General features: G+C 48.5%; 1 protein-coding gene across 3 annotated transcripts; it reads right to left on the bottom strand.

The window, feature by feature from the left end:
* Positions 1 to 272: 272 nt before the first annotated feature.
* MIX23 (mitochondrial matrix import factor 23) lies at positions 273 to 26341 on the bottom strand. 3 transcript variants are annotated; one of them, XR_012897002.1, is made up of 6 exons: positions 17711 to 17890; positions 14229 to 14354; positions 10762 to 10908; positions 5085 to 5144; positions 1626 to 1787; positions 273 to 567 (listed from the first exon to the last, which is right to left on the bottom strand). XR_012897002.1 is itself a non-coding variant. In XM_075904399.1 (5 exons), the coding sequence occupies exons 1-5, from the start codon at positions 26234 to 26236 to the stop codon at positions 517 to 519; spliced, it is 435 nt and encodes a 144-aa protein (XP_075760514.1). In that variant the 5' UTR covers positions 26237 to 26341; the 3' UTR covers positions 273 to 516. The 3 variants fall into 3 exon arrangements, 2 of the variants coding, with proteins under 2 accessions (XP_075760514.1, XP_075760502.1); XM_075904399.1 differs by lacking the exons at positions 1626 to 1787; positions 17711 to 17890 and adding an exon at positions 26186 to 26341; XM_075904387.1 differs by lacking the exon at positions 1626 to 1787 and having other exon boundaries at positions 17711 to 17846.
* Between the last annotated feature and the right edge of the window lie 39 nt (positions 26342 to 26380).

Raw genomic sequence — 26380 nt, 5'->3', positions numbered from 1 at the left:
ATCTTATGGCACCAGCGTCTATGGTAACTGGTTCCAGACAAAATCTTTAGTCTCCTACTTTCATATCCACTAACCTCACTCAAACTATCACGTGTATATTTTTTGACCACATCAGTTTCACACCCAAGGGCAGATTAGATTAATCCCCTATGGTCAAGATGAAAGCAGTAATACAGGAAGACTTCATGGTGCAAGGACCGACGGAGCAATTCTCTATTGCCACTTCCCTTCTAGGGCTGCTGCAGGAGGAGGAATGCAAGAAAGTGGCAGTGTCCCATTCCATCTGAAATTTTTAATAGCTATCAAATGTATTAGTTTTTCACATTTTGTACAAAATTGAAGTCGGTTTCTCTTAATTAGGAGAATCAGCTGAACGTGAGATTTTAAGTAGGTGAGTCTGAAAACAAAAGGAGACTGGCTTCTCCCGCTTCTGGAAAGGTCCCCCGGAGCTCGTCCCATGTCTCTTCAGCTTTGCTCTCATGATTGCAGAACACTGTCAGCGGAAGCACCCCTGCATCACTGGCTCTTTGGAGGTTTGTAGTGAATTCGGCAGCGCTCATTAAAAACCTAAGAGACCAAAATACAAGGGAGTCACTCCTTGTCATAAGCATCCTCAACACAACACAAGCTGGCACCAGCCTGGCAAGTCTCCCATTCGACAGTGCAAGTTTTCAAGCTAGGACAGATGGCTGGCCTTGCAGCCCTAATGCTCACTGGCACTCACGGAGCTCCTTGGCCTACTCACACTCCCGGCAGGCAGGTATCCAGCACTTGCAGTCTGGTGCCAAGCGACTGCATATTACTAGATGGGCTCATTTTTAGATGAAACAAAATTAAGACCCTAGCAATTTGCGGTCACTCCCCTGTGGCACGTTTCACGGGGAGAAAAGCACTGGCCCCAGTGTCTGAGCGTACTACGTTCTATCAGTCTCCATTCACTTGAGTATTTTAGCTGGATACAAATTAGTCTTTACTTTCTGAGCTAATCTGTTGTCTTGCATCACTGCGCTGCTCAACAGATGCTCTGGTGCACACCTGGGGTGGAGCATTATAGTGGAGGATGAAATGCAAATGACATACCAGTCTGTTCAAGCTTTGGAGTGCTACTGTATACAGTTTCCAATCAATGCAATGGTTTGGGATAAAACAATTTCAATTACTTGACAGCAACCTATCCTTCAGGTGTTCATACTAGCACCCCAGGCACCTGCAGCAGCCACCTTCAGCAACATGTTTGGCTAAAATCAGGTAAATCCAACCACTAACCTCAGACGACCTTCCTGTCTCCTAATTGGAGGACTCATACTAAATACAACTGGCTTGTGGATAAATTAACAAATCACAACTCATGGGATTAAGCAACTATAGAAAACAATTTAAATGAACTCGAACTAGAACACTCAATCTGAAATCATTCTTCTGCACCAAAATAACAAAAGAATTTACACTGATTTAGTTATTTTGATTCTAGTTTGTGTTTGGACAAGTATGAATAATGGCAAGAGCATCTCTTAGAATCAAGTCAGAACATCGGCTCAGCAGCAATTCACACTCAATCCCTCTGCCTGCGATAATAAGGTTTATCATGGAGATTTCTCAAGTAATAACCAGACCTTAACACTTACCTTTTAAGCTCTGAAACGGCAAGAGCGGCAATGCAGGCTTCATACCGATTCATAACATCAATTACAAGGTCCGGGGTAGAGGTACTCTATAGAGGTACTTAAGGCTGTTTCAAAGTTTGCCCCTTTCCACAGTCCCATGCTCTTTGGATTGAGCTCCTAGCACTGGAAGGGGAAGGGGGAATCTTTAGAGTCTGTCCCCAACCTCAGTAAGCAATTGCCAGTTTGCAAGGTGCACAGTTCAGATTCTACTTTAAAAGATTTGTTCAAGCCCCCTTCTGCCTGAGAAGAGATTTGAACCTGGGTCTCCTGCCTCAAAGGTGGGTCTCTCCTCCCCTCCCATTTTGCATGAAGTTCAGAGTGCTCTGAGAACACCTACCAGACTGTGCCCTGCAGGCAAGACAGGCAGAGCACTGCCTAGTTTCACTTGGTTTGAGGATCCTGCTGGGGATTCAGCATAAGAGGCGCGCATGGGCACCAAGACTGAGGCAGCAGCGTGCATGCCCAGAGGAAGGAACTTCAAGTCCCTGATGGACCTAATGGCAGAAATGCAGGCTCTGAGTAATTTTTAGTTGACTGCAGGGTTAGGTGGCAGCTTAGCAAACGTTTTGAGTGGCACTTAAATTTAGGACCTAGGCACCTACGTCTCTTTGTGAATCTAGCCCCGACTGGCTAGATGGGTGATATAAACCAGATTCTGCTCTATTCATAGGCACTCCCCTAAAACAACCCCCTTTTTTGCTAAGTTACATCTACCTTCCAAGTTACCCATTGACACCGTGATGCTTACTGGGCAATGGTTAACCGTTCCCTCAGAACTGCCCCCAGCCTGCTGCACATGGAAGGCTACTCCATCCCATGGGACTGTTGGGTCATAACCAGCATGGACTGGGACCTGGCAGCCTGCCACAGGGCCGGAAGCAGCCAGGCGGGAGCAGCCCCTGCCCACGGTGTGTATGGGTGTGTGTGGGGGGGTGTCGGTCCAGCCTGCTTGCCCCTGTTCAATTAGTCAACCAGTCAAACATGATGTTTAACCGGTTAACTAATTAAACGGGATTTTACACCCTTAGCATCTACTAGGGAGGTGTAAGTAAGTGGCTAAGCTTCTCACTGATAAGCCGATGCTTATCGGTGTCCTTCACACTCAGCAAAGCCTCCTCCCCAGGAGCCAAGCAGGCAGGGGCAGGTGGTCTCACAACCAGGGAGGCTTCGCTGTGGGCCCTGCAGTATAAAGCTTAGGTTCACACGCAGAGCCCGCAGCACGGGGAACCGTGAGACCACTGAGAGTTTTGCAGCGGTTACCCTCACACATGATTTTTAACCTCCCTAGTGTCTACTACTGGATTCAGAGTTAACTTCCCATTGATACGAATGGGAACAATTCCTGCCTCCCTCAAAGATACTATTTCAGGCTGATAGACTCAACGTACTGGGTAGAATTGTTCGAAATACTCTGAATGAAGATGACAAATTCAATTTTTTTCTAAATAATAAAGCTGTTGTCAATAAAAAGATGGTATAAAAACGAGCCTGGTTACTTACTATTTACTAAGAGCCTGGTTTGTAGGAAACAAAAATCCAACGACCATTTTGGTCATGTTTTTTAGCCAAAGGCATGAAAATCTTCTGAAAAATATTCTGAAGTGACAACAATTTCACTTCAAACCCTCCACCCCCTTATTTTGCAACCATCTTGCAAAATACTTGTCAGCATTAGTTTGCATTTTTAAGTTTACGTTTCTGTCATAAGGGCTGCGTACTTTTCTACAAAATTTAAAATGACAGTTTCAGTTCTGGTGCACCACTGCTTACAAAATTGGGCAATTAAGCAGCAATTTGTAACACTGCACAACAGCATAATAGACTAACTGTCTCTAATTCAATCAATGGGTTCAAAGCTTTTTACTTTGATGTCCCAGAAAGATAAACATAGAAAGAAATTCTATTTACTCCGTCACACAGCCAGCCACCTGCAGCAGTGGGAATAAAATCCTAGAGTCCTAGTTTCTTATTCTCTACTCTCATCTGAACCAAATATAAGGAAATCCATATCCTTTGTATGTATTTTGTGCTGTGCAGCCCTTTTTTTAACCTCTTCAGAGCATCAGAATTTAAAAATGAGATATAGTTGTTTCTGGCCAGAGCTTACTTAGACAGGGTGTAAGGAACTTGGCTCCAGAGTACCAGAGCAAAGATCATAATTCAGCCTGGCCTGATGTCAGTATTCGCTGCCTTGAGAACATATCCCCTTTCCACAGGGGACACTGGAATGAGGGAGGAGGCTGGATAACTTGACAAAGAAAGCTTTCTGTGCTATTGGAAACTACAAGAGGATTTCAGGGAAAGATGACCAGGAGTTCTATTACTTGCCCATTTTCAAGAGTTCCAAGATTTTCTTTTGGGCTTTAAATTGATCTTTGTGCTAGATTAACAGCCCCAGAAACTGAAGAACGAACTGTTCCCAAACTGGCATAATATAAGCACCAGAACTTCTCTCCTACACAGTGCCTCGCTGCACCAGAAAGCCTCCATCCTGATATGCAGAAGCTCCCTCCAGAGGTAGGAGATAGTTCAGTCTTCTTAGCCAACTCATTCGTAGGTGTCTCCAATGAAGATGGTCCACAAGAAGGCCAAATAATGACAAATGTGGTGCTGTTTGTTCCACAAGTGCTCCTCTGCAGTAAACCAATTCACATCAGAGACCACCAAACACACAGAGCATTAACTTCTAGGGTGGGTCTACACTGAACCATTTTTGCGGAATAATGGCCATAATTCCAGAAAAACAATACTAGCATCCATACAGCAGTTGTGTTATTTTGAAAGAAAAATCGAAATAATGGAGGGCTTTTTCTGATGTTGGCAAACTTCATTCCATGAAGAACAACACTTCTTCCGAAAAAGCTCTTTCAGAAGAGGGCGTGTGTAGATGCTCCACTGCTGCTGTTTCAAAATAGCTCCTCCCCAGAGCCTCCTGGGGCTCTAAAATGAGGTAGCGCATCCACATTAGGGGAGCCTGCCTCAGACCAAATTTGAGGCTTCCCTGTAGCTTGGAAGCTCTATTTTGAAACAAGCTATCCCAGAAGATCTCTTCCAGAATAGCTTTTTCCGAAATAAGCTTGCAGTGTAGACGTACCTTCAGTCTTACAAATCTGAATGGGACTCGGAAACGTGCAGGTGATGTACTTTGAAGCCCTTCTCTCTCTCACATTCACCTTTAAGCCAGTTTTTATCTTTCCTTGGCAGTTTATTGGAAGAGTTCTTTATCTGTAAGCCAATAACTGCTGAGAGGGGAGGCGAAGGTGTGGGAGTCAAACCAGTTCCCTAGAACTGCCCATCTTATTTTTCCCCAGCATCGCCTATCCATCCCCTCCATTTGTTTCACATCTCTGCATTGTGATTACATGTCAGTTTCCACAGATAACATTATGGACTTTAAAAAACAATGATTTGCTTCTGTACCTTCCAGCTTCTGTCGTTTACTACTTCTTCCACATTCAGTTCAGACTGCATCAGCTTCAGCTGCAAGTAGGGTGAGAGAAGACAGAGACCGTTCAGAGTCAGATATTAACAACAGGCCTACCCAGCCTTGCCAATTCACATAATGTGACCCTAAAAAGGCCTCAATGCCAACTGGCAAAGAGATCACTGTTCTTTAACAGTCACTCCTGACAAACACTGCACCTAGCACACTGCTTTCAAAGTACCTACCTCTAAAACATGCATTTGAGGTCTTCGGTATAAAAGCTGGGGTCATATTGGTCTTCAGTATTAGTGTGAGGTGTATGTATAAATACTGTGTATGTGTCTACACACCCCCAAACTACCTATAAACACACACAGAGACATTTTCAGTATGTTCCTAACAATGTCTGAGTCAAGGTCAGGTTGGCAAACAAGGCTGCATATTCAACTATGTGCTTCTCAGTTCATGGGTACAGTGAGCACTGTAAACTAGGGATGTTAGGAAGCGAGTAACTAATCGTGTAAGTCGATATCAATTCTGTCGACTATACAATTAGTCAATAAGGGAGGAAGCCTCAGTCCTGGCTTGCACTGGGTCCAGGAGCTACTCCCCTCCACTGCAGCTCTGCAGCTTACATGTAAGAGCTGGGCGGGCAAGCGGGCAGCCTGGCTACTACTATTTTTAAACTGCAGAGCCACAGCAGGGGGTAGGTCTCAGACCTGGCGCAAGCAACCCCAGGGACCGCCCCCCACGGCACTGTGTTTGTGGCCAGTCCTGGCTGCTGCGGACAAGGGCTGCTGCCGCGGGATGTGGAGCAGCCTCTGCCTGCCGCGGGATGTGGAGCAGCCTCTGCTGCTGCCGCGGGATGTGGGCCCTCTGTCGGCAGAGACTACTTCGTGGCAGCCTCCCCTGCTCCCCCGCAGGGTAGAAGTGCAAGTGGGGGCAGGTGGCAACATGGAGACTGTTCTGGGGGGAACTGGCTTTTAAGCCTAGGCTTTTTCGGTAGTCGACTGCTTGCTTACATCCCCACTGCAAACCAACACAACAGAAGTCCTGTTTTCAGACAGACAATGTGCACATGAGGCTGTAAGTCAATAAGAAATCAGCACACCTAGGAATAAAACCTGGGGGTGGGGGAGTCAACCTGACTCCGGGGACAAAGGATGAATTCTGGGGGATACAAAGAGAAGGCAAAAAGATTGTTCTTTTTCCTGCACCTGAGGAAGTAATTAGTGTGATTAGATTCATGAAAATGAAATTCCAACCTGCCCTGGTTGGAAGCACTGCAAATGACATTTAGGCAAGATAAGATGGCTTTTAGGCAGATGGTTATACCATTAAAGTTAAGTTTAATCACTAAGGCTAGGTCTACACTACACCTTTTTTTGATTTTTTTTTCAGAAGAGACTTTTCTGAAACTTGGCCCATCTACACTGGGCTAAATTTTGGAAAATCCCCCTCTTTTGGAAGATCCCTTCTTCCTCCTAGAACAGGGAAGACAAGGCTTCTGAAAGAATGTGTTTGCTCTTCCGCAAAAAGAGGAGCAAATGCATTCCCTGGACATGGTGGAGTTTTTCTGGGATACCTCTGATATCCCAAAAAAATCCTGAAGTCTAGACATACCCTAAAACATGTGCACGAATTCTTTTATATGTAACTTTCTCTTCCATTAGCTCTTAATGCTTTGACAATAAACTTGATTGTTTTCATAATCAATTTCTCAGTACTGTGACCTTATGACTCAAAGAAGTTGGTGTGTACACTGGCCCTTGGGGACAGCAAAGCTGGTATTCCTGTAAGGAGCAAGAAGGGCATATGAATCTTTAGCACATCTGGTACATAAATATATTGTGATGTCAGCTAGCATAGTGCCACGTTGTCACGTGGCTGGATCTTGAGGGGAGCAGCCAGATCACTGATGCACCCATAGGTGGGGGTGTTGGCCCCAAAAATGGTATAGGAGGGGGCCATGTGAGGTATTGAATAGAAGCTTATTATCTGATAATCCTATGTATGCTGTTCTGGTGTTTGTATAATGTCTGTGTGTGCAATTATTAGCATGTACTTTTATAGACACTGAAGATTTCCCTGCATGTGGTTAAGCATTGGGCAGGGCCGAGCCTGTGGACATGCTAATTACCGAGGCCCTGTGGAACAATGGCTGTCAATGGGCTATGGACACACCTAAAGAATGGGGGCTGTCACCTGAGAGCAGCCAGCAGGAAACACAGAGATTGGCCTCTGTCCAGGTGACCTGCTACATACTAGAAGAGGCCAGGAAGGAGGTATAAAGAGGCCATGCGGTCGATGCCATTTTTGTTCTCAGCTCAGCACTTCATGCCAGAGGCAGCATTGCAGGGGTCGAAGAGCCTGGAAGACCTGTGAACCCATCCTGATGCTGGGATGTGCAACAAGAACTTTTAAACCAGCAGCTGTAACATCTCTGCTAGAGCCTGCATCGAGGACTGGGAGATTCGGTGCATGTAACGTAATATTCTTTAACAACCTTACTCTCATGCTTTTCTTTCTTGTGATAATAAACCTTTAGATTTAGATTCTAAAGGATTGGCCCAGCGTGATTTGTGGGTAAGATCCAGAGGGTAAATTGACCAGGGATCTGTGGCTGGTTTCTTGGAACCGGACAGAATTTGTTCGGGGTAGGTGGGATTGGGTGTTAGGACCCCTCACCTGTGTATGAGGCCCGGGGCCATCTGGGGCACGGATATTGCTGGGGTGTCGGAGGGGTTTTGCTCGGGAGGCTTCAGGCAGGCTGCTGAAGCACTCTGAGGGACTGGTTTGTGGCCGGTTTGGAAAGGTCACCAGTCTGGGGGCTGTAAGGAGCCCCGGATTTGAGCAATTCGCCCTGAGCGGACGCCCTCAGCTGTGCCCAGACACGGCCCGGTCCGTCACACACGTGAACACCTTTTCTCGCTTTGAGGTGATATCAAATGAGAAGTGAGCAGCTTCATCTCCTGTAAATGTAAACAAACTTGTCTGTCTCCACGATTGCCTGAACTAGAAGTAGGACCTAGTGGGCTTGTAGGCACTAAAGTTTTATTTTTGAAGGCAGGGATTTTCTGTACATAATTCTACATTTGTAAAGTTCAACTTTCATGATAAAGAGATTGCACAATGATATCTCTGTTAAGTGCTGAAAAATACAAATATTTGCACTGTAATAAAAAATGAGTAACAAAAATTAAGTGAACAAGGTACACTTTGTATTCTGTTACAACTAAAATCAATATATTTGAACACAGAAAACAGCCAACATATTTAAATAAATGGTATTCTATTATTAGCAGTGATTAAAACTGTGGCTAATCACACGATTAAAAAATTAATCTCAATTAATTGCACAATTAAAATAATTGCTTGGCAGCCCTATTTTAAATCCTTAACTAAACAAGATCATGGAGTTTTTAAGGGAACATTCAGGCTGTGCAGAATTTTTCAGAGGGAAATGAGTGACAAATTTGTTCTTTCATTTGCTTTCAAGCATAAGGCCATAAGTACAAATGTACAACCACAAAAGATGCAGGCTAGAAAATTGCGGGAATTTTCTGATGTATGAATTCATACAGGCAAATCATCTCAAGGAGCTACAGTTAAGACTAGGGATGTAAAGTGTTAACCTGTTACCTGGTAAGCATGCCCAATACCGGCTCTCTCCACCCAGCAGTGCAGTCCTGGAGCTGGGGAGAGTCGTATCTCTCTCCAGCCACTGCAGCCCTGCACATTCAAAATTCCCACACTTCTGCACCTCACTCCATACTTCCTATGCCCGCCAAGGCCACCATCTCTTCTTACATGTGTGTCCTCGCCAGGGTTCAAGCACCTAACTAGACAAGCCACAGCTGCATGGCTCTACTAATTAGGTGTGCAGTCCTTCATTCCCTCATGCCCAGCTGCTCAGGCACACACCCTAGAGGGAACTACAGTGAGGACATTATACAAGAGCTGGTCATACCAAATAATCCTGGATTGAGTGTTCACAAAACGGGTCAGTTTCACGAAAGTGGAAGGATAATCAAAATGAGGATGGCTATTAGGATTTTTTTTTTTTTCCTAAAGAGCCATTAAAGGAATTAATTCAAAAAGTCAGAGGGACTGAAGTGCTCAAGGACCAGTATTCAGGACACTTGGAATTTCTTTTAAGTCAGAGGGACAAAATAAGTTATTTCAAAATAGATTTGAAAAATTGCTTATCTTGTTTCAAGTTTAGGGTGCTTTGTAGACGCACCCTATGAGTCCTGGCTAAGATAAATCAGTTCTGGGCCAAACAAGGCTCAATGACCTCCTGCTGAGCAGCGCAAGGAACAACAGACCCAGCTTGCCTAAGGAACTCACACGTACACTCGGTGCATGCCACAAGCGCACTGTACAGAAAATGGAGTAGGGAACGGAGAGGGGCATGCTCTGTGCAGGTCACAGGCACATGGCACTGAGATGGGGCAAGTGGGGAAGAGAATGCCCATTGACATCAATAAGGCACTTCTCTCCTCTGCAAGCTTTGTATGCCATACATAGGTATGAAAACCCATTCCCCGACATGCTAGGCTCTGACACGGGGTAGGGACTCGGGAGGTCGCCTTCCCTTCTCCTAGGCTACCTTCAAGCTGGTATACGTGCTCCCTCACAGCTGATAAGTAAACTTTTCTCCACTCTATGGCCCCTCCAATGCTACTGATTGCAAGAGGGGATTGGAGGAAGGCACTGCTGGTACCAGAAGGGCAGTGATGTGTGACCCCAAAGCCCTCCCATCATACCCTGCCACCACCTACCTCTTCTAAAAACAAGGAATATTCATACAAGCTTGATAAAGGGGGAGTTAGAATTGCCTGGCAGTGCCTCAGACCCTGCAAACTGATGTGCGAGTACATTAGAAAAGAAATTGCATAGTTAGAGTAATGTTATCCATACCACACAGCACCTCAACTGTGCCCCTAAGGGGATAGCAATAGGAATATAACATTACTTTACCTGGTCTAATAAAAACTGCCACTTTCTCAGTGTTTACACAAAGCCCGATATCAGTACTCCAGTTCAGACCTGTACTCTTGAGCACCATTGACACAGCAACCCAGGCATAGGTTGGCCAACCTCACTGGAGACAACAGTTTAAGCTCTCATTCACAAGGGCAAGGGGTTGGTAGGGCCATCTCCCTGAAGCACTCCTTGTGTCAGACATCAGAGAAGGCAGACTTAAGATTCTAGGAAATGTTAGCTAAACTGTGCATTGCCCTATATACTAGTGTTTGCATTTTGTTTATTTTCCAAGATGTTAGTTTTCAGCAGGCACAAGCTTTGAAAAGGTATGAGGTCCTGCCAGGATACCTTTAACAAAGATTTGCTTCTCTTCTTTTTTTAAACAAGGAACATTCACTGTATGTAAATGGATGTTATTTGGTTAAGACCCTACTCTACGATTTGGTGAGTAAACTGTTTATTTTGTATGTTGTCGCAACAAATTATAGATTAAAAGTGTGGACAGTTTTATCTCGTGGACTGAAGGCTGTCCTCTTGCCAATCAACTCAACAAGTAGCCAGACTTGAGTTGTATGAGCTAGAATTCAGGACGGGCTGACAGATCTTCACAATGAAAACAGTAAGTTAGCTGAGACACCAACCCTCTTTATCCCTGAATGAATTCCAGGAAGTGTCACCACTCACCTTTGTCTGCTCCTGCCTCAGATGCTTTAATAATACTATGTCATCCTGGGCCTTCTCCCTCTCTTCTCGGAGAGTTTTTACTACATTTGAAGTCTGAGCAATACAGCTTTTGATTATTTTCTCTCTGCTGGCATGAGCCTCCATCAACTAATTGGAGAAGAAGAGAGTCAGATTAACTCATTCAATTGCCTGTTGGAAGAAAAAGCCTATACATTACAAAAAGGTTGTGTCTATATTGGTGTGATCTTGTGCAAAAGCAACTGCTTTTGCACCAAAACTTGCTGCCTGTCTACACTGGCCATGAGTTCTTGTGCAAGAACACTGACGTTCTAATGTATGAAATCAGGGCTTCTTGTGCCACAACTCTGACGCTCCCACTCAGGAATAAACTGATCTTGTGCAAGAGGCCAGTGTAGACAGTCAACATGAATTTCTTGAGCAAGAAAGCCCTATGATTAAAATGGCCATTAGAGCTTTCTTGCGCAAGAGCACGTCTACACTGGCACGAATGCTCTTGCGAAAAAGCACATCTCTTGCGCAAAGGCACATGCCAGTGTAGACACTCTTCTGGAAGAGTTTTTGCACAAGAACTCTTCCGCAAAAGTTCTTGCGCAAAATCATGCCAGTGTAGACATAGCCAAACAGGTTAAAAAACAGGCTGTGTTTAGTTTTGCAGTGCAGCTACAATAGCAGCTCTCCTTGTTAGTCTAGCAATCTTGCCACAACTGCTCTTCTGTACTTCTGTTTATGGGACAGGTCACCATTTCCCTAGACCACAAGAAGAGAATAACCATTCCCTCTCTCAGCAGTGGAGTTCACTCTCCACAAACTGGCAGCTGCACAGAATTGGAAATAAAATATTGTAAGGAGGGTGGAGAAACTGAATTGCAATAATATAACTACAGGAAGAAACTGAAATCAAGTAAATTGAGGGCAAGACAAGATACAGGTGAGCTACTACACCATTACACTAAGGTGACAGGTCACACCTTTCCCAAAGCTGCTTCTCATCAACACTAGGGATGTTAAATTTAGTTTAATCAACTAATCGATTAGTCAGTAAGCAGGGGAACGGCAGCAGGGTTAGCTCCTGGCCCAGGAGCTAATCCCACTGTGGCTCTGCTTTTAAATGTATAAAGAGCTTGTCAGCTCTTAATACATTTAAAAGGCTAAACTGCAGTAGGAGGGATCCAGTGTGAGCTGGGACAGCTGAATGCCAGCTCATGCTGGGTCACTCCTGCTGCGCTTTAGCCTTTTAAAAGGCTGGTGTGCAGTGGGGAAACCCAGCACAAGCTGGGAATCAGCTGTTCCGGGTCGTGCTGGGTCCCCCCCGCTATGCTTTAAATGTATTAAGAGCTTTTAAATGTATTAAGAGCTGACATGCTCTTTACGTATTTAAAAGGCAGAGCCGCAGTGGGGTTAGCTCCTGAGCCAAGAGCTAACCCCGCTGCAGCTCCTGCACTTATAGACTCTTAATACATTTAAAAGGCTAAAGCACAGTGGGGCAGACCCGGCACAAGCCAGGAATCAGCAGAGGCACAGAGTCTGGGACTGGGCACGAGCTGGGAATCAGCTGATTCCCTGCTCGCACATGGTCCCTGCTACCCCTCTACCTTCCATGGAGATGGTGCTGGGGGGGGGGGAAACCAGCTTTTAAACCGGCTCCCCCCAGCTCCAGCTCCCTCCCCTTGCTGCCTCTGATAGGGGCACACCCCACTGCTCTGTTGTTTCCTTAAGTCAGATCTATGCTATAAACTTACATTGGTTATGTCAATCAAGGTGTAAAAAATCCACGCTTCTGAGCAACACAGTTATACCGACCTAACCCCCAGTACAGACAGCTCTGTATCTAAGGCAGAGCTTCTTTTATTGACCTAGCTACTTCCTCTCAGGGAGGTGGATTAACAACTCTGGCAGCAAAAGCTCTCCCATCAGCATAGTAAAATCTTCTCTGATGTGCTAGTGGTACTGCTTGTATATAGCACAAAGTAAGCACTTGTGTACAAGACTATATTCCCACCCACATCCTACCATTTTATAGGATCAACAGCTCCAGGGAGGAGTTTCTATGACATAAAAGTTTCATGTCTGGTGGCTCCTATTATCTTTAGAATCCACTGTCTATGCTCCCATTAGAATCAGTTTTGACTCTTTAATCTACATCCTGGTAAGCAGTGTTGCTCAGAATACCAAGTAAATGAATTTAGCAAGTAGTATCTGTACCTTAGCTTTATAGATTGTTTTGAAAGTACTGCAGAAATGTATTAGGCTTGGTATTTAGACAGGTCATGGATGAGAACCTGATAAGATCCACAGTATTTCCTGCAGGCATGCTACTGTGCAGCAAGAGGAATTCTGCATATGGCATTTGTTGTAAAATAGCTATACAGGCAGTCCCCGACTTACACGGATCCGACTTATGTCGGATCCACACTTACGAACGGGGCTCTCTCGACCCGGAGCTCGCAGGCAGCGGTCCCGCCATCTCGACCTCCGGGGCGAGAAAAGCTGCTCCCGGTGCCCCTGGTCTGCTGGGGACCATGTCCAGCAGACCAGGGGCACTGGGAGCAAAGCCGCAGCAGCGGCGGGTTCCTGCGCTTCTGAGGCTTTGCGCTGGCAAAGCCTCAGAGGCGCGGGACCGCGCCATGGCTGCAGCTTTGCTCCTGGTGCCCCTGGTCTGCTGGGGGGGGGGGGAGGGGGACGCAGCTAGTGTGCCCCTCCCCCCCCCCCCCAAGCAGACCAGGCTTTTGTTGTGGACCCTGGGGCAGAGCAGCTGGGGCGCTGCCGGTTGGTCCCACAGCGCCGCTCTGGGCACTACTGGACCAATCCGGCAGCACCCCAGCTGCTCTGCCCTAGGCGTCCTGATTCAGCCGCTACTGGTCAGTTTCAGCAGCGGCTGAATCAGGACGCCTGGGGCAGAGCAGCTGGGGTGCTGCTGGGTTGGTCCAGTAGCACCGAGGAGCGACGCTACTGGAGCAACCCAGCAGCACCCCAGCTGCTCTGCCCCAGGTGTCCCCAAGTCAGCCGCTGCTGAAACTGACCAGCGCTGACTACAGGAAGCCCAAGGCAGAGTTGCTCTGCCCCGGGCTTCCTGGAATCAGCCGCTGATCAGTTTCAGCAGCAGCTGACTTGGGGTTCTTAAGTTGAATCTGTATGTAAGTCAGAACTGGCGGTCAGTTTCAGCAGCGGCTGAATCTGGATGCCAGTTCCAACTTACATACAGATTCAACTTAAGAACAAACCTACAGTCCCTATCTTGTACGTAACCCGGGGACTGCCTGTATATGCATGAGGAGTGGCTACATAAAGAAAATTAAGGGGGTCAGTTGTGGATGTATATTGGACTATTTACTGTGCCAGAAATTTGTAACCAGCCGAGGAATGGGTGAGATTGTTTTCTGGACACTATATTTAATGAAGCATCAGGTATTGGGAGAAAAAGACCATAAGAGAACAGATAAACTTACAGACTGGTAGAGCTCTTTACAGGTTTGGCTTGCATCAACTTTCCCTACAAAGGAAGCTGTTGGAAGCGTAGTGTTTAATTCATGAACTATTCTGTCATCAATTGTCCGCATCACCCTGAGCAATTCCTGTATATAAAAATAAAAACCCTTGTTTATACCTGAATGAGAGGGAATTTAGAGAAACTGTTCAATTAAGCATTTTTTGTTGTAATAGCTGTATTGTCTGGAGAATATAGAAAAAAACCAACCAACCAAAAACCCGAAATTTGCCATCCATGAAACAGTGTTTGCTGAATTTTTTTGTGGGTGAATATTGTTCCAAATCTGGGCCACAGCCTCTGAGTATTTCCACTTTGTTCTCTAAGCTACTGCGTTCCACTCCCCTGCTCTCCAGGTAGCTTGCATAAGACCCTCTTTCCCTCAGTGAGTACGCCAGGGAGGTGCTTTCAGCTGGTTTCAACAGAGCCTCATCTTTCCAGAATCAACTATTGTGCTATCCCTGGCTATGTCTAGACTGCATCCCTATGTTGGCAGAGGGATGCAGATTAGGCAGGTCGACATTGCAAATGAGGCAGGGATTTAAATATTCCACGCTTAATTTGCATAAAAATGGCCACCGCGTTTTGCAGACTCAGCACTTTGTCGGCAAAAAGCAGCAGTCTAGAGGGGGATCTGTCGAGAAAAAACCTTTTTCAACAGATCCTCTAAACCTCCTTCCAGGAGGCATATGGCATAACGTGGCGGCCACTTTTGCAAATTAGGCAAGGGATATTTAAATCCCTGCCTCATTTGCAATGTCAACCTGCCTAATCTGCATCCCTCTGCTGACAGAGGGATGCAGTCTAGACATACCCCCCGAGGCAACTCAAGGTGGCTGGTGTATTTCAGCAATATTAGGGTATGTCTACACTACAACGTTAATTCGAACTAACTTAGTTCGAATTAGTTAATTCGAACTAAGCTAATTTGAACTAACGGATCCAGACTAAAAAACTAGTTCAAATCAGCGTTTTGCTAATTCGAACTAGCATGTCCACATTAAGTGGTCCCTGAACCGGACTTAAGGATGGCCGGAAGCAGTGCCGGCACGGCATAAGAGGAGGACTTAGAGCGTGGAGATGCTGTCTCAGGCTACCCGAGGGCTGTGCTTAAAGGGTCCCGACCCCCACCCCGGACAGACAGTTCTCAGGGGTGCCCCGCTTGCAAAGCAGTCCTGGCTTGGATTGCCCGGACTACCCACACTGGGCACATCACACCACTCAGCCATCAGACCAGCTGCACTTGCCGCAGGCTGCCATCTGGGGAGAGGGGGCAATTGGGGGGCTGCAGGAGAGCTTCCACCCCCAGAAGCCCGCAGAGCCAGCCCAGTCCTCTCCATCGGGGGCTCGTGCCCCATTCCTCCCTCACCTCCTTCCACTTACCCTTCCCTAGCCCCTCTTCTTATTGATGTACAAAATAAAGATAACGTGTCTTCCAAAATGGAATCTGTCTTTATTGAACAAAACTGGGGGAGACTGGGAAAAGGAGGTGGGAGAGGGGAAGAGAGAGGCTGGGAGAGGGGAGGGCAACTAAAATGATCAGGGGTTGGGAACAGGTCCCATATGAAGAGAGGCTAAAGAGACTGGGACTTCTCAGCTTAGAAAAGAGGAGACGGAGGGGGGACAGGATAGAGGTCTCTAAAAGCATGAGTGGGGTGGAGAGGGTGCATACAGAAAAGTTCTTCATTAGTTCCCATAAAGAAGACTAGAGGACACCAAAGGAAAGGAATGGGTAGCAGGCTTCAAACTAGTAACAGAAAGTTGTTCTTCACAAAGCAAAGAGTCAACCTGTGGAACTCCTTGCTGCCTGTGAAGGCTAGAACTGGAACAGAGTTTAAAGGGAAGTGAGATCAAGTCATGGAGGTTGGGTCCATGGAGTGGTATTAGCCAGGGGGTAGGAGTGGTGTCCCTGCCCAAGGTTTGTGGAAGGATGGAGAGGGATGGCACGAGACAAATGGCTTGGTCACTGTCTTCGGTCCATCCCCTCCAGGGTCCCTAGGGTTGGCCACTGTCGGCAGACAGGCTACTGGGCTAGATGGACCTTTGGTCTGACCCAGGACGGCCATTGTAAGCTCAGGGTCTCAGTGGACCCCCTTGATTCTCTTGCACACCTGCTCCTGGGTGGCCAAGCTGGCAGCTCTCCTGCCCTAGCCGGCCACTTTCCTGTGCATAGTGCGGAGATCGTGGACGAGGTCCACGATGTCTGCACTAGCCCAGGCGGGTGCCCGCCTCTTGCGGTCCCAGGCAAGCTCCCGGGAGCCGCCAGCCTGGTCCCGGGAAGAGGGTGAGGACTGGGGGGCATCGGGTGGGTGGCTCGATCTGTGCCAGGTGCAGGGTCTGCTGGCTGGGTGCTGGCAGGCTTGCACCTGGCATGGGCACCGTAGCCAGCCCGTGCCCCTTTAAGGGGTCCGGGGCCGGGAGGGGGGCAGACGAGTTTCCCTGGTGTTGGCCAGAGTGGCCACCAGGGAAACCTGAGGAGGGCTAGTCTCCCACTAGTTCGAATTAAGGGTCTACACAGCCCTTAATTCGAACTAGCTAGTTCGAACTAGGCTTAATCCTCGTAAAATGAGGTTTTGCTAGTTCGAATTAAGTTCGAACTAGCGGAGCGCTAGTGTAGTGCCTATGAAAGTTAATTCGAACTAACGTCCGTTAGTTCGAATTAACTTTGTAGTGTAGACATACCCTTAGATACAAAGTTGACTTAATTCTTCCTTAATTCTTTCCTGTAATACTACTGCATTAGTGCACTTCTATGATACCTGCCATCACATGAAATCTAAAAATTGGGTTACATTTAACTTCTCAAATATCCATTTATATCCATTGACATGGAATGGGGGAATTCTGAATATTTTGCTAAAAACTATAAATAGCCTGCATACAAATTCTAGTTTCAGGCATGCGAACATGAATGCCAAACCAGGCATGTTATTTAGCAAGGGATATAAAAACATAAAGCCAGATAAACAACTAACTGTCTGTCAATGAACAGCAAGCATCAGAAAGGGAACAATTAATCTCGGCCTTTGGGTGCTATGTCAATTGAACAGGAGTTAAATGAAGCATCACATTAGAGAGACAAGATGGGTGAGTCAGCGACCAAGCAGCTTTGCGAACAAGGGTTGCAAACAGGGAGTTGGGAAGGGGGCGAGGGACACTCGCCATTCTTAAAAACCTTTACATTAAAGTATAATCAATACTTCCTGAGCTCAGGTGATCCTTCAGGAGTTGACTGCATCAGAGGCAAGGCTTTGAGCTGGGCCTAGCCTCAGCCTTATACAAAAGGCAGTCAGAGCGAACGCAGAGAGCAGCGAACAAGGCAGCAGCCAACAAGCAAGTCTGCCTGGGAAATGTCCCAGAGGAGCTCAGGAGGCATTTAAAAACATCTCAAGAATCTCTCAGAAGGAAGGCAGGTATGGATAGCGATAGATCTGCTGTTGTTACCTGCACAGCATGTGCCGTGTTTGTCTTCCTCCCAGAAGATAGAAGGGATTTCATCTGCACTAAGTGCAAGCTGGTCATCATTTTGGAAGAAAAAGTTAGAGGACTTGAGGCCCAAGTATCAACCCTATGTCCCATCAGAGAGGATGAAGACTTTCTTCACAGAAGGCAGCATTTAATCCTGCAGGCACAGCAGGCTGAAGAGCCAGTGAGGGCAGTACAAGACAAGGAAGAGAACTGGCAGCATGTGACCTCTAGGAGAAGGCAGCCAACTCGGGTTCCTGTAGAGGTAAGTAACCGCTTTCAGGCTCTCTCCGAGGCACTGTGGTGGAGAATGCTTTAGCAGAGACCTCTCAGGAAGAAATCAGAAGGGAACACCATCCACTGGAAAGCATGGGATGCATCCTAAGGATGGGGGTTCCACGACCACCACCCCCAAAAGACAAAGATGAGTGGTGGTTGGGGACTCCCTCCTAAGAAGGACTGAGTCATCCATCTGCCGTCCAGACCTGGAATCTCGAGCAGCGTGCTGCTTACCGGGAGCTTGAATTCAGGATGTGACCAAGACTCTTCCAAAACTGATCAAACCTTTGGATTGCTACCCCTTCCTGCTTCTTCATGTGGGAACTAACAATACAGCCAAGAATGACCTTGAGCGGGTCACTGCGGATTACGTAGCGCTGGGAAGAAGGATCAAGAAATTTGAAGCGCAAGTGTTCTCATCCACCCTCCCTGTTGAAGGAAAAGGTCTGGGTAGGGGTCGATGAATTGAGGAAGTAAATGTGTGGTTGCGCAGGTGGTGTCGCAGAGAGGGCTTTGGTTTCTTTAACCATGGGATTCTGTTCCGAGCACAAGGCTTGTTAGGAAGAGATGGGATCTACCTAACCAAGAGAGGAAAGAGCATCTTCGTGGGCAGGCTTGCAAACCTAGCGAGGAGGACTTTAAACTAGGTTTGTTGGGGGACGGTGACCAAAGCCCTGATGTAGAGTGAGGAAGTCAGATACCAGGAAGAAACACAAGGAGGAGCGAGCAACGAAGGAGGACCCCTAACTCTAATGGAGAAGGCAGGGTGATCAACTGGTTATCTAAGGTGTTTGTATACCAATGCAAGAAGCCTGGGTAACAAACAAGAAGAATTAGAAGCCCTGGCCCAGTCAAAGAACAATGATTTGATTGGAATCACGGAGACTTGGTGAGATGACTCGCATGACTGGAGCACTGCCGCAGAAGGGAATAAACTGTTCAGCAAGAACAGGCGAGGGAAAAAAGGAGGAGGAGTTGCACTGTATGTAAGAGCGGCGAGGAGTCCTGTGGCACCTTATAGACTAACTGAAGTGTAGGAGCATAAGCATTCGTGGGCAAAGACCCACTTCGTCAGATGCATGTGTGGGATGTTTGTGTAGAGAGCCTCTACATCCATGGTGGCTAGGATGGTGTTTTCTGGAAGATCACCTATGCATTGTAGTTTTCTCAGGAAATCCGTAGTGTCACAGAGGTAACTGGGAGTGCTGGTGGCGTAGGGTCTCAGCAGAGAGTCCACATAGCCAGACGTCCTTCAGTGAGAGTGCCAATGCCCGAGATGATGGGGCGTCTGGGATTTCCAGGTTTGTGGATCTTGAGTAATAGATAGAACAACCCTGGTCGGGGCTCTAAGGGTGTGTCAATTTGTTCCTGTGCTTGTGTAGGGAGTGTCCTGAGCAGATGGTGCAGTTTCTTAGTGTATTCCTTAGTGGGATCTGAGGAAAGAGGCCTGTAGAATTTGGTATTGGAGAGTTGTCTGGCAGCCTCCTTTAGGTAGTCAGGCCTGTTCACGATGACAACAGCACCTCCTTTGTCAGCCTCTTTGATAATGACATGCATCTGACGAAGTGGGTCTTTGCCCACGAAAGCTTATGCTCCTACACTTCAGTTAGTCTATAAGGTGCCACAGGACTCCTCACTGCTTTTGCAGATTCAGACTAACACGGCTACCCCTCTGTTACTTGACTGTATGTAAGAGAGCAGTAGGACTGCTCGGAGCTCCAGTTTATAGAGGGAGAAAAGCCTGTTGAGAGTCTATGGGTTAAGTTTAGAGATGGAAGCAACAGGGGTGTTATAGAATCATAGGGTATGTCTAGATTGCATGGCTCCGTTGATGGAGCCATATAAAATAGTTTACTTGGCACAGTCAAAGAAGCAGGGATTTAATTAATCCCTGCTTTATTACAATAAAAATGGCTGCCACACTGTGCCGACGATCAGCTGATCCAGCATAGCGCAGCAGTCTAGATATGGCACGGTCGACAAGGGAAGCCTTTGTTGACCGCTCCGGTATGCCGAGGTTTACCGAAGCGGTCAACAAAGGCTTCCCTTGTCGACCACGCCGTATCTAGACTGCTGCGCTGTGCCGGATCAGCTGATCGTCGGCACAGCGCAGCAGCCATTTTTATTAAATGGAGATTATTTAAATCCCCGCTTCTTTGACTATGCTGAGTAAACTATTTTACATGGCTCCATCGACGGAGCCATGTAGTCTAAACGTATCCATAGAGCTGGCAGAGACCTCAGGAGGTCATCAAGTTCAGCTCCCTGCCCAAGGCAGGACCAATCCCAACTAAATCAAACCAGCCAGGGCTTTGTCAAGCCAAGTCTTAAAAACCTCTAAGGATGGAGATTCCACCACTTCCCTAGTTGGTGTTGTGGTTTGTGTCTGCTATAGTCCATCGGATCAGGTGGATGAAGTAGACGAGGCTTTCTTCAGACAACTGAGAGAAACTTCCAGATCACAGGCCCTGGTTCTGATGGGGGACTTTAATCACCCTGACATCTGTTGGGAGACCAATACAGCAGGACACAGACAATCCAGGACATTTTTGGAGAATGCTGGGGATAACTTCTTGGTAAAAGTGCTGAAGAAACTGATTAGGGGACACAGGCAGCTTGACCTGCTGCTCACAAACAGGGAGGAACTAGTAGGGGAAATAGAGGTGGGTGACAACCTGAGAAGCAGTGATCATGAGATAGTAGATTTCAGGATCCTGATCACAGGAAGAAAGCAGATTAGCAAAATATACACCCTGGACTTCAGAAGAGCAGACTTTGACTCCCTCAGAGTACTGATGGGCAGGATTCCCTAGGATGCTAACATGAAGGGGAAAGAAGTCCAGGAGAGCTGGCAGTATTTTAAAGAAGCTTTATTGAAGGCATAGGAAGAAGCCATCCTGATGCGCAGTAAGAAAAACAAATATGGGAGGCAACCAGATTGGCTTACCGGGGAAATCCTTTGTGAGCTTAAACACAAAAAAGGAAGCTTACAAGAAGTGGAAACTTGGACAGATGACTAGGGAAGAGTATAAATATATTGCTCAAGAATGCAGGAGAGTTATCAGGAAGGTGAAAGTGCAATTGGAATTGCAGCTAGCAAGGGATGTGAAGGGTAACAAGAAAGGCATGTTATCAATAAGAGGGTGATCAGAGAGGGTGTGGGGCCCTTACTGGATGAGGGAGGAAACCTAGTGACACATGATGTGGGAAAAGCTGAAGTACTCGACGCTTTCTTTGCCTCTATCTTCACGGACTAGGTCAGCTCCCAGACACATGCACTAGGCAACACAGTAGGGGAAGAAGGTAGGCAGCCCTTGGTGGGGAAAGAAAAAGTTAGGAACTATTTAAAAAAAGCTAAACGTACATAAATCCATGGGTCCAAATTAATGCATCCGAGGGTACTGAGGGAGTTGGCAAATGTCATTGCAGAGCATTTGGCCATTATCTTTGAAAACTCGTGGAGATCAGGAAAGATCCCAGATGATTGGAAAAGGCAAATGTAGTGCCCATCTTTAAGAAAGGGAAGGAAGACGATCCAGGAAACTACAGATGTGTCAGCCTTACCTCAGTCCCTGGAAAAATCATGGAGGGGGATCCTCAAGTGATCCATTCTGAAGCACTTTGAAGAGGGGAAAGTGATCAGGAATAGTTAACATGGATTCACCGAGCGCAAGCTGTGCCTGACCAATCTGATTAGCTTCTATGATGAGGTAACTGACTTTGTGGATATGAGGAAGTCAGTGGATGTGATATACCATAAAGGGGTATTAGCCAGGGGATAGACATGGTGTCCCTGGCCTCTGTTTGTCAGAGAATGGAGAAGGATGGCAGGAGACAAATCGCTTGATCATTGTCTTCGGTCCACCCTTTCTGGGGCACCTGGTATTGGCCACAGTCGGCAGATGGACCTTTGGTCTGACCCAGTACGGCTGTTCTTATGTTCTTATGTTAGCAAAGCTTTTGATACGGTCTACCACAATATTCTTGCCAGCAAGTGAAGGGACTATGGATTGGATAAATGGCCTGTAAGGTGGATAGAAAGCTGGCTAGAATGTCAGGCCCAGCGGGTAGTGATCAATACCGCAATGTCAGGTTGGCGGTCGGTTTCTAGCGGAGTGCCCCAAACATTGGTTCTAGGGCCAGTTTTGTTCAATATCTTTATTAATGACCTGGATGAGGGGATGGATTGCACCCTCAGCAAGTTTGCAGAAGACACTAAGCTAGGGGGAGAGGTAGATACGCTGGAGGGCAGGGATAGGGTCCAGAGTGATCTAGACAGATTAGAGGATTGGGACAAAAGAAATCTGATGAGGTTCAACAAGGACAAGTGCAGAGTCCTGCACTTGGGATGGAAGAATCCCAAACATTGGTACAGCCTGGGGACCAAATGGCTAAGTAGCAGTTCTGCAGAAAAGGACCTGGGGGTTACAGTGGATGAGAAGCTGGATATGAGTCAACCGTGTGCCCTTGTAGCCAAGAAGGCTAATGGCATATTAGGTTGCATTAGGAGGAGCATTGTCAGCAGATCTAGAGAAGTGATTCCCCTTTATTCAGGTCTGGTGAGGCCACATCTGGAGTATTGTGTCCAGTTCTGGGCCCCCCACTATAGAAAGGATGTGGAGGCATTGGAGAGGGTCCAGCTTAGGGCAACCAAAATGATTAGGGGGCTTGGAGCACATGACCTATGAGGAGAGACTGAGGGACTTGGGTCTGTTTAGTCTGCAGAAGTGAAGAGTGAGGGGGGATTTGAAAGCAGCCTTCAACTTCCTGAAGGGAGGTTCCAAAGAGGATGGAGAAAGGCTGCTCACAGTAGTGACAGATGGCAGAACAAGGAGCAATGGTCTCAAGTTACACTGGGGGTGGTCTAAGTTGGATATTAGGAAAAACTATTTCCCTAGGAGGGTGGTGAAGCACTGGAATGGGTTATCTAGGGAGGTGGAGGAATCTCCATCCCTAGAAGTTTTTAAATCTCAGCTTGACAAAGCCTTGGCTGGGTTGATTTAGTTGGGATTGGTCCTGCCTTGGGCAGAGGGCTGGACTTGATGACCTCCTGAGATCTCTTCCAGCTCTATGATTATGATTACAAAATATATTACTTCCAATATCTTCAGGTCCTAGAGCTGTGTGTGGCTCAAAAGCTTGTCTCTGTCACCAAACAAAAGTTGGACCAATAAAAGACTTCACCTCACCTACCTCATCTCTCCAATACCTTGGAACCAACAGGGCTTCAACTACAGGGATACATGAAACAATATAGTGTCCATATCTTCTGAGGACTGCTCAACTTTGCTTAGATCCTGTCTACTTATAAGAGTCTACATTTAAGAGTTTTGCTGGATCGTAAAATTGGTTAGCTGGCCAAGAGGGGTGAGGTTAGCAACATTTCCAGAGCAGCAAAACCGCTAACAGAGATGCTTTACACCAGAAAAAAATGTTTTAGCCAGCACTGCTTGTTTGCTTAGTGCACTGGCACAGCAGTTCCCAACCACTGGCTGCTGGAGATCAAGCCAGCTGTTCACAGCAGATCTGGGGGCCAGGTTCACCCCAGCCCCCTGAGCTATCACACAGCAGCTGGCTTCACCTTGGCAGCCATGGTGGCTGATTTTGCCTGGCAGCGGTGCTGGAGCTGAGGCAGCAGCAGGAAGAGGTAAAGCAGGAGGTGCCTTCCTCCCTAGTAAGATGGCAGCCCAGCCAGGGCTCTGCACTTCCGCCCCACGCAACTCTGCCCATGAGGGCACAAGACATGCTTGGGGAGGGAGGGGACACATAGGAGGAAGCGTCCGCACCACCAACATCCACTCCCCCTGACTGCACAGGTTGCTTCCCAGGCCACGTTCCCTAGAGGGGGCAGCCTCTCCTTGGGGACAGCAAGGGTGAGATGAGGTTAAAGGGGTGTTTGGTGAGGGCATGGTGGGGTCATGGGGTAAGAGGGTGCTGTAATGGACTGTAGGGGTCAGAGGTTAAAAGGTCAATGGGCACAGGGGTGGTGGGGGGTCAAAGGGTGTTAGGCACTGGGGAGGAAGGGGCTGGGTTGGGGCTAGAGGTTAAGAGGGTAGGGCTGGGGCTGAGGGAGGGCAGGGGTTAGAGGTCAAAGGGCAAGAGGGGGCGGGTTGCAATGGGCCAGTGGTTATGGAGCCAGGAGCGGCACAGTTCATGCTTCTGTCTCAGGAGGCAGCAGATCTGAGGGTGTCTGAGCAGGATCGGGTGCTTATAGAACGGGCAGGGTCAGTGGGGCTGGATCAGGGTTTTGCACAACAGACAGTTGTGGAGTAAGTGGCACTGGAGGTAGTTGGGCAGGATCCTGGAGCACAGGGAATGGATGGCAGGATCTGGGAGTGGTGGGGCAGGAGTCAGGGAAATGGTAGGTTGTCAATTTAAGTTAGGGGTCACCGGGATACAGCGCACCAAGGTTGGTAATGAGATTGGATGCAGGATGGGCTCCAGGTAAGATAGAGCTGGTTGGCAAAAGGAAGTTGGCAGGAGGGGGTGTGAACCGGGGTGACAGGCTTGACAAGACAGACTTGTGAAGTAATGGGGTTAGTGGGATATAGGGGATATCAGATGATGGGTTTGGAAGGTTTACTAATACAGACACGCGGAGTATAGTTGGACATCCCTGGTCCAGCACCCTCGGGACCAGGGCGGTCCTGGATGAGGGAATTTGCCAGACCATGGAAGGTCCCGTCATCTTCCACCTGCCACCCTTCCTCGCTGCCAGCGCCTTCAGCCCTTTTGCCAGCCAGGTGACAAGGCTGTTCCAGACCCTCTGCCAGAGCTGCTGTCTCAGCCCCACTGCCAGCACATGGCACCAGCACTGCTGCTGGGTGGCACATGGCCCTGACTGAGCTGCCCTGGTCCAAGCTGGGTTGCTGCTGGCCCTCCTGCCCCGGGGCTTTCTTGTTCAGGAACAGCTGTGGTTCTGCCGAACCATGGGTGTTGCCAGATGAGAGAGTCCCGGTTTTGGGAGGCGCAACCTGTACCAGTGCTGGCTTGCTGGCGTCAGAAGGTCCTGGGATTGGAGATAGAGGGATGCGCAGTGACAAGACGGGGTCAATGGGTGAGTGGGTTTGTGGACATGTAACATAATATTTGCATATTCACTATTTGCATTATAAATATGCAAATAAAATATTATCAGTCCACCAAAAGTGCGTGAATGGGTTTGCTGGTCACAATATTAAGAAGTTGGGAACCACTAGACTAGTATAAGCTACACTAGCAAAGCAACCTTTTTGCAGGCATAAATTGCAACTACACTAGGAGAAGTAAGCGCGGACAATGCCCCACGCATGACTTCAACTGAGACTCTGCTGCCTCATGCTCTTTCCTTAGCGCCTCCCACTCCCAGTGCAACTGTCACTACCCGGGAATCCATACACACACACACACACACACTCACTCTCACTCTCTCCCTCCCTCCTAGACAGGGCCGGATTAAGGCATGGGCTAGCCGGGCAGCTGCCGAGGACACCAACCTATGGGGGGGGTGTCTGATGGCAGCTGTAAGGAGCACGCTGCAGCAACTGCCAGCAGCCACCCTGCAGTGGCCACCTGGGGCGGAGGCCGCGTTAACCCCCGCAGCACCAGCCAGCAGCGCCCTTCCCCCTGCGGCTGCGGGGCCATGCATGGCCAGGCTCAGCCTGCCCCAGGTGGCACGCCAGCGGTGGTAGCTGGGCCGGGCACGTGCGTCCTGCCGCCGCCAGCTGCGCATGCCCTCCCCATGCACCAGCGCAGGTGCGGGGCCGCGCATGTGCCCTCCCCCAACCCGGGGTGCAATTAAACTGCCCGGTGCGCCGGAATGGCTCCGTCTGGCCCTGCTCCTAGACCCCCCCGCCGCCCGGACACTCGTCTCCCCCGAGAAACGCGCCCTGCTCCTGTCTGGCTGTAGGCGGGGGCTGGGGGGCACCTTGGCGCCCACGCTCCGGGTTGGGGAGAGGGGCGCTCGCCTGCCTTGTCCCCCCCTGCGCGGGGGAGGGAACTCGCGCCCCGCTGTCAGTCAGGGCCCCCTGGGGCCCGCGCCGGGGCGAGGCCCTTTGACCCCGGCTCCGCGTGGGGCACAGCCGGCCGCTCCCGCCCGCTCCCGTGACCCCCCGGCTGGGGCAGGTTCGCTCCCGCCGCCCCCGGCCCTGCTGCCCGCGGGCGCAGCGCCCGGCGCCAGAGGGGCCCCGCCGGTACCTGGAACTCGGCAAAGTCCTCGCAAGTGCGGGCTGCGCTGGGCGCCGCCATATTGGAGAGGCCGCGGAGCCCGACGCCGGCCAATCCGCGGGCAGCGGGGGGAGGAGCCGCCGGCAGCGTCCGAGGGGATTGGCTGGAGCGCCCCGGGCCGGGCTTCGCTGGGCGCTCAGCGGGAGCGGCCCCCGCCTGGGCATT

Source organism: Pelodiscus sinensis, chromosome 1 (genome assembly GCF_049634645.1).
Source record: "Pelodiscus sinensis isolate JC-2024 chromosome 1, ASM4963464v1, whole genome shotgun sequence".
NCBI classification, from domain to species: Eukaryota; Metazoa; Chordata; order Testudines; family Trionychidae; genus Pelodiscus; species Pelodiscus sinensis.
This window is presented reverse-complemented; position numbering and strand designations above follow the sequence as displayed.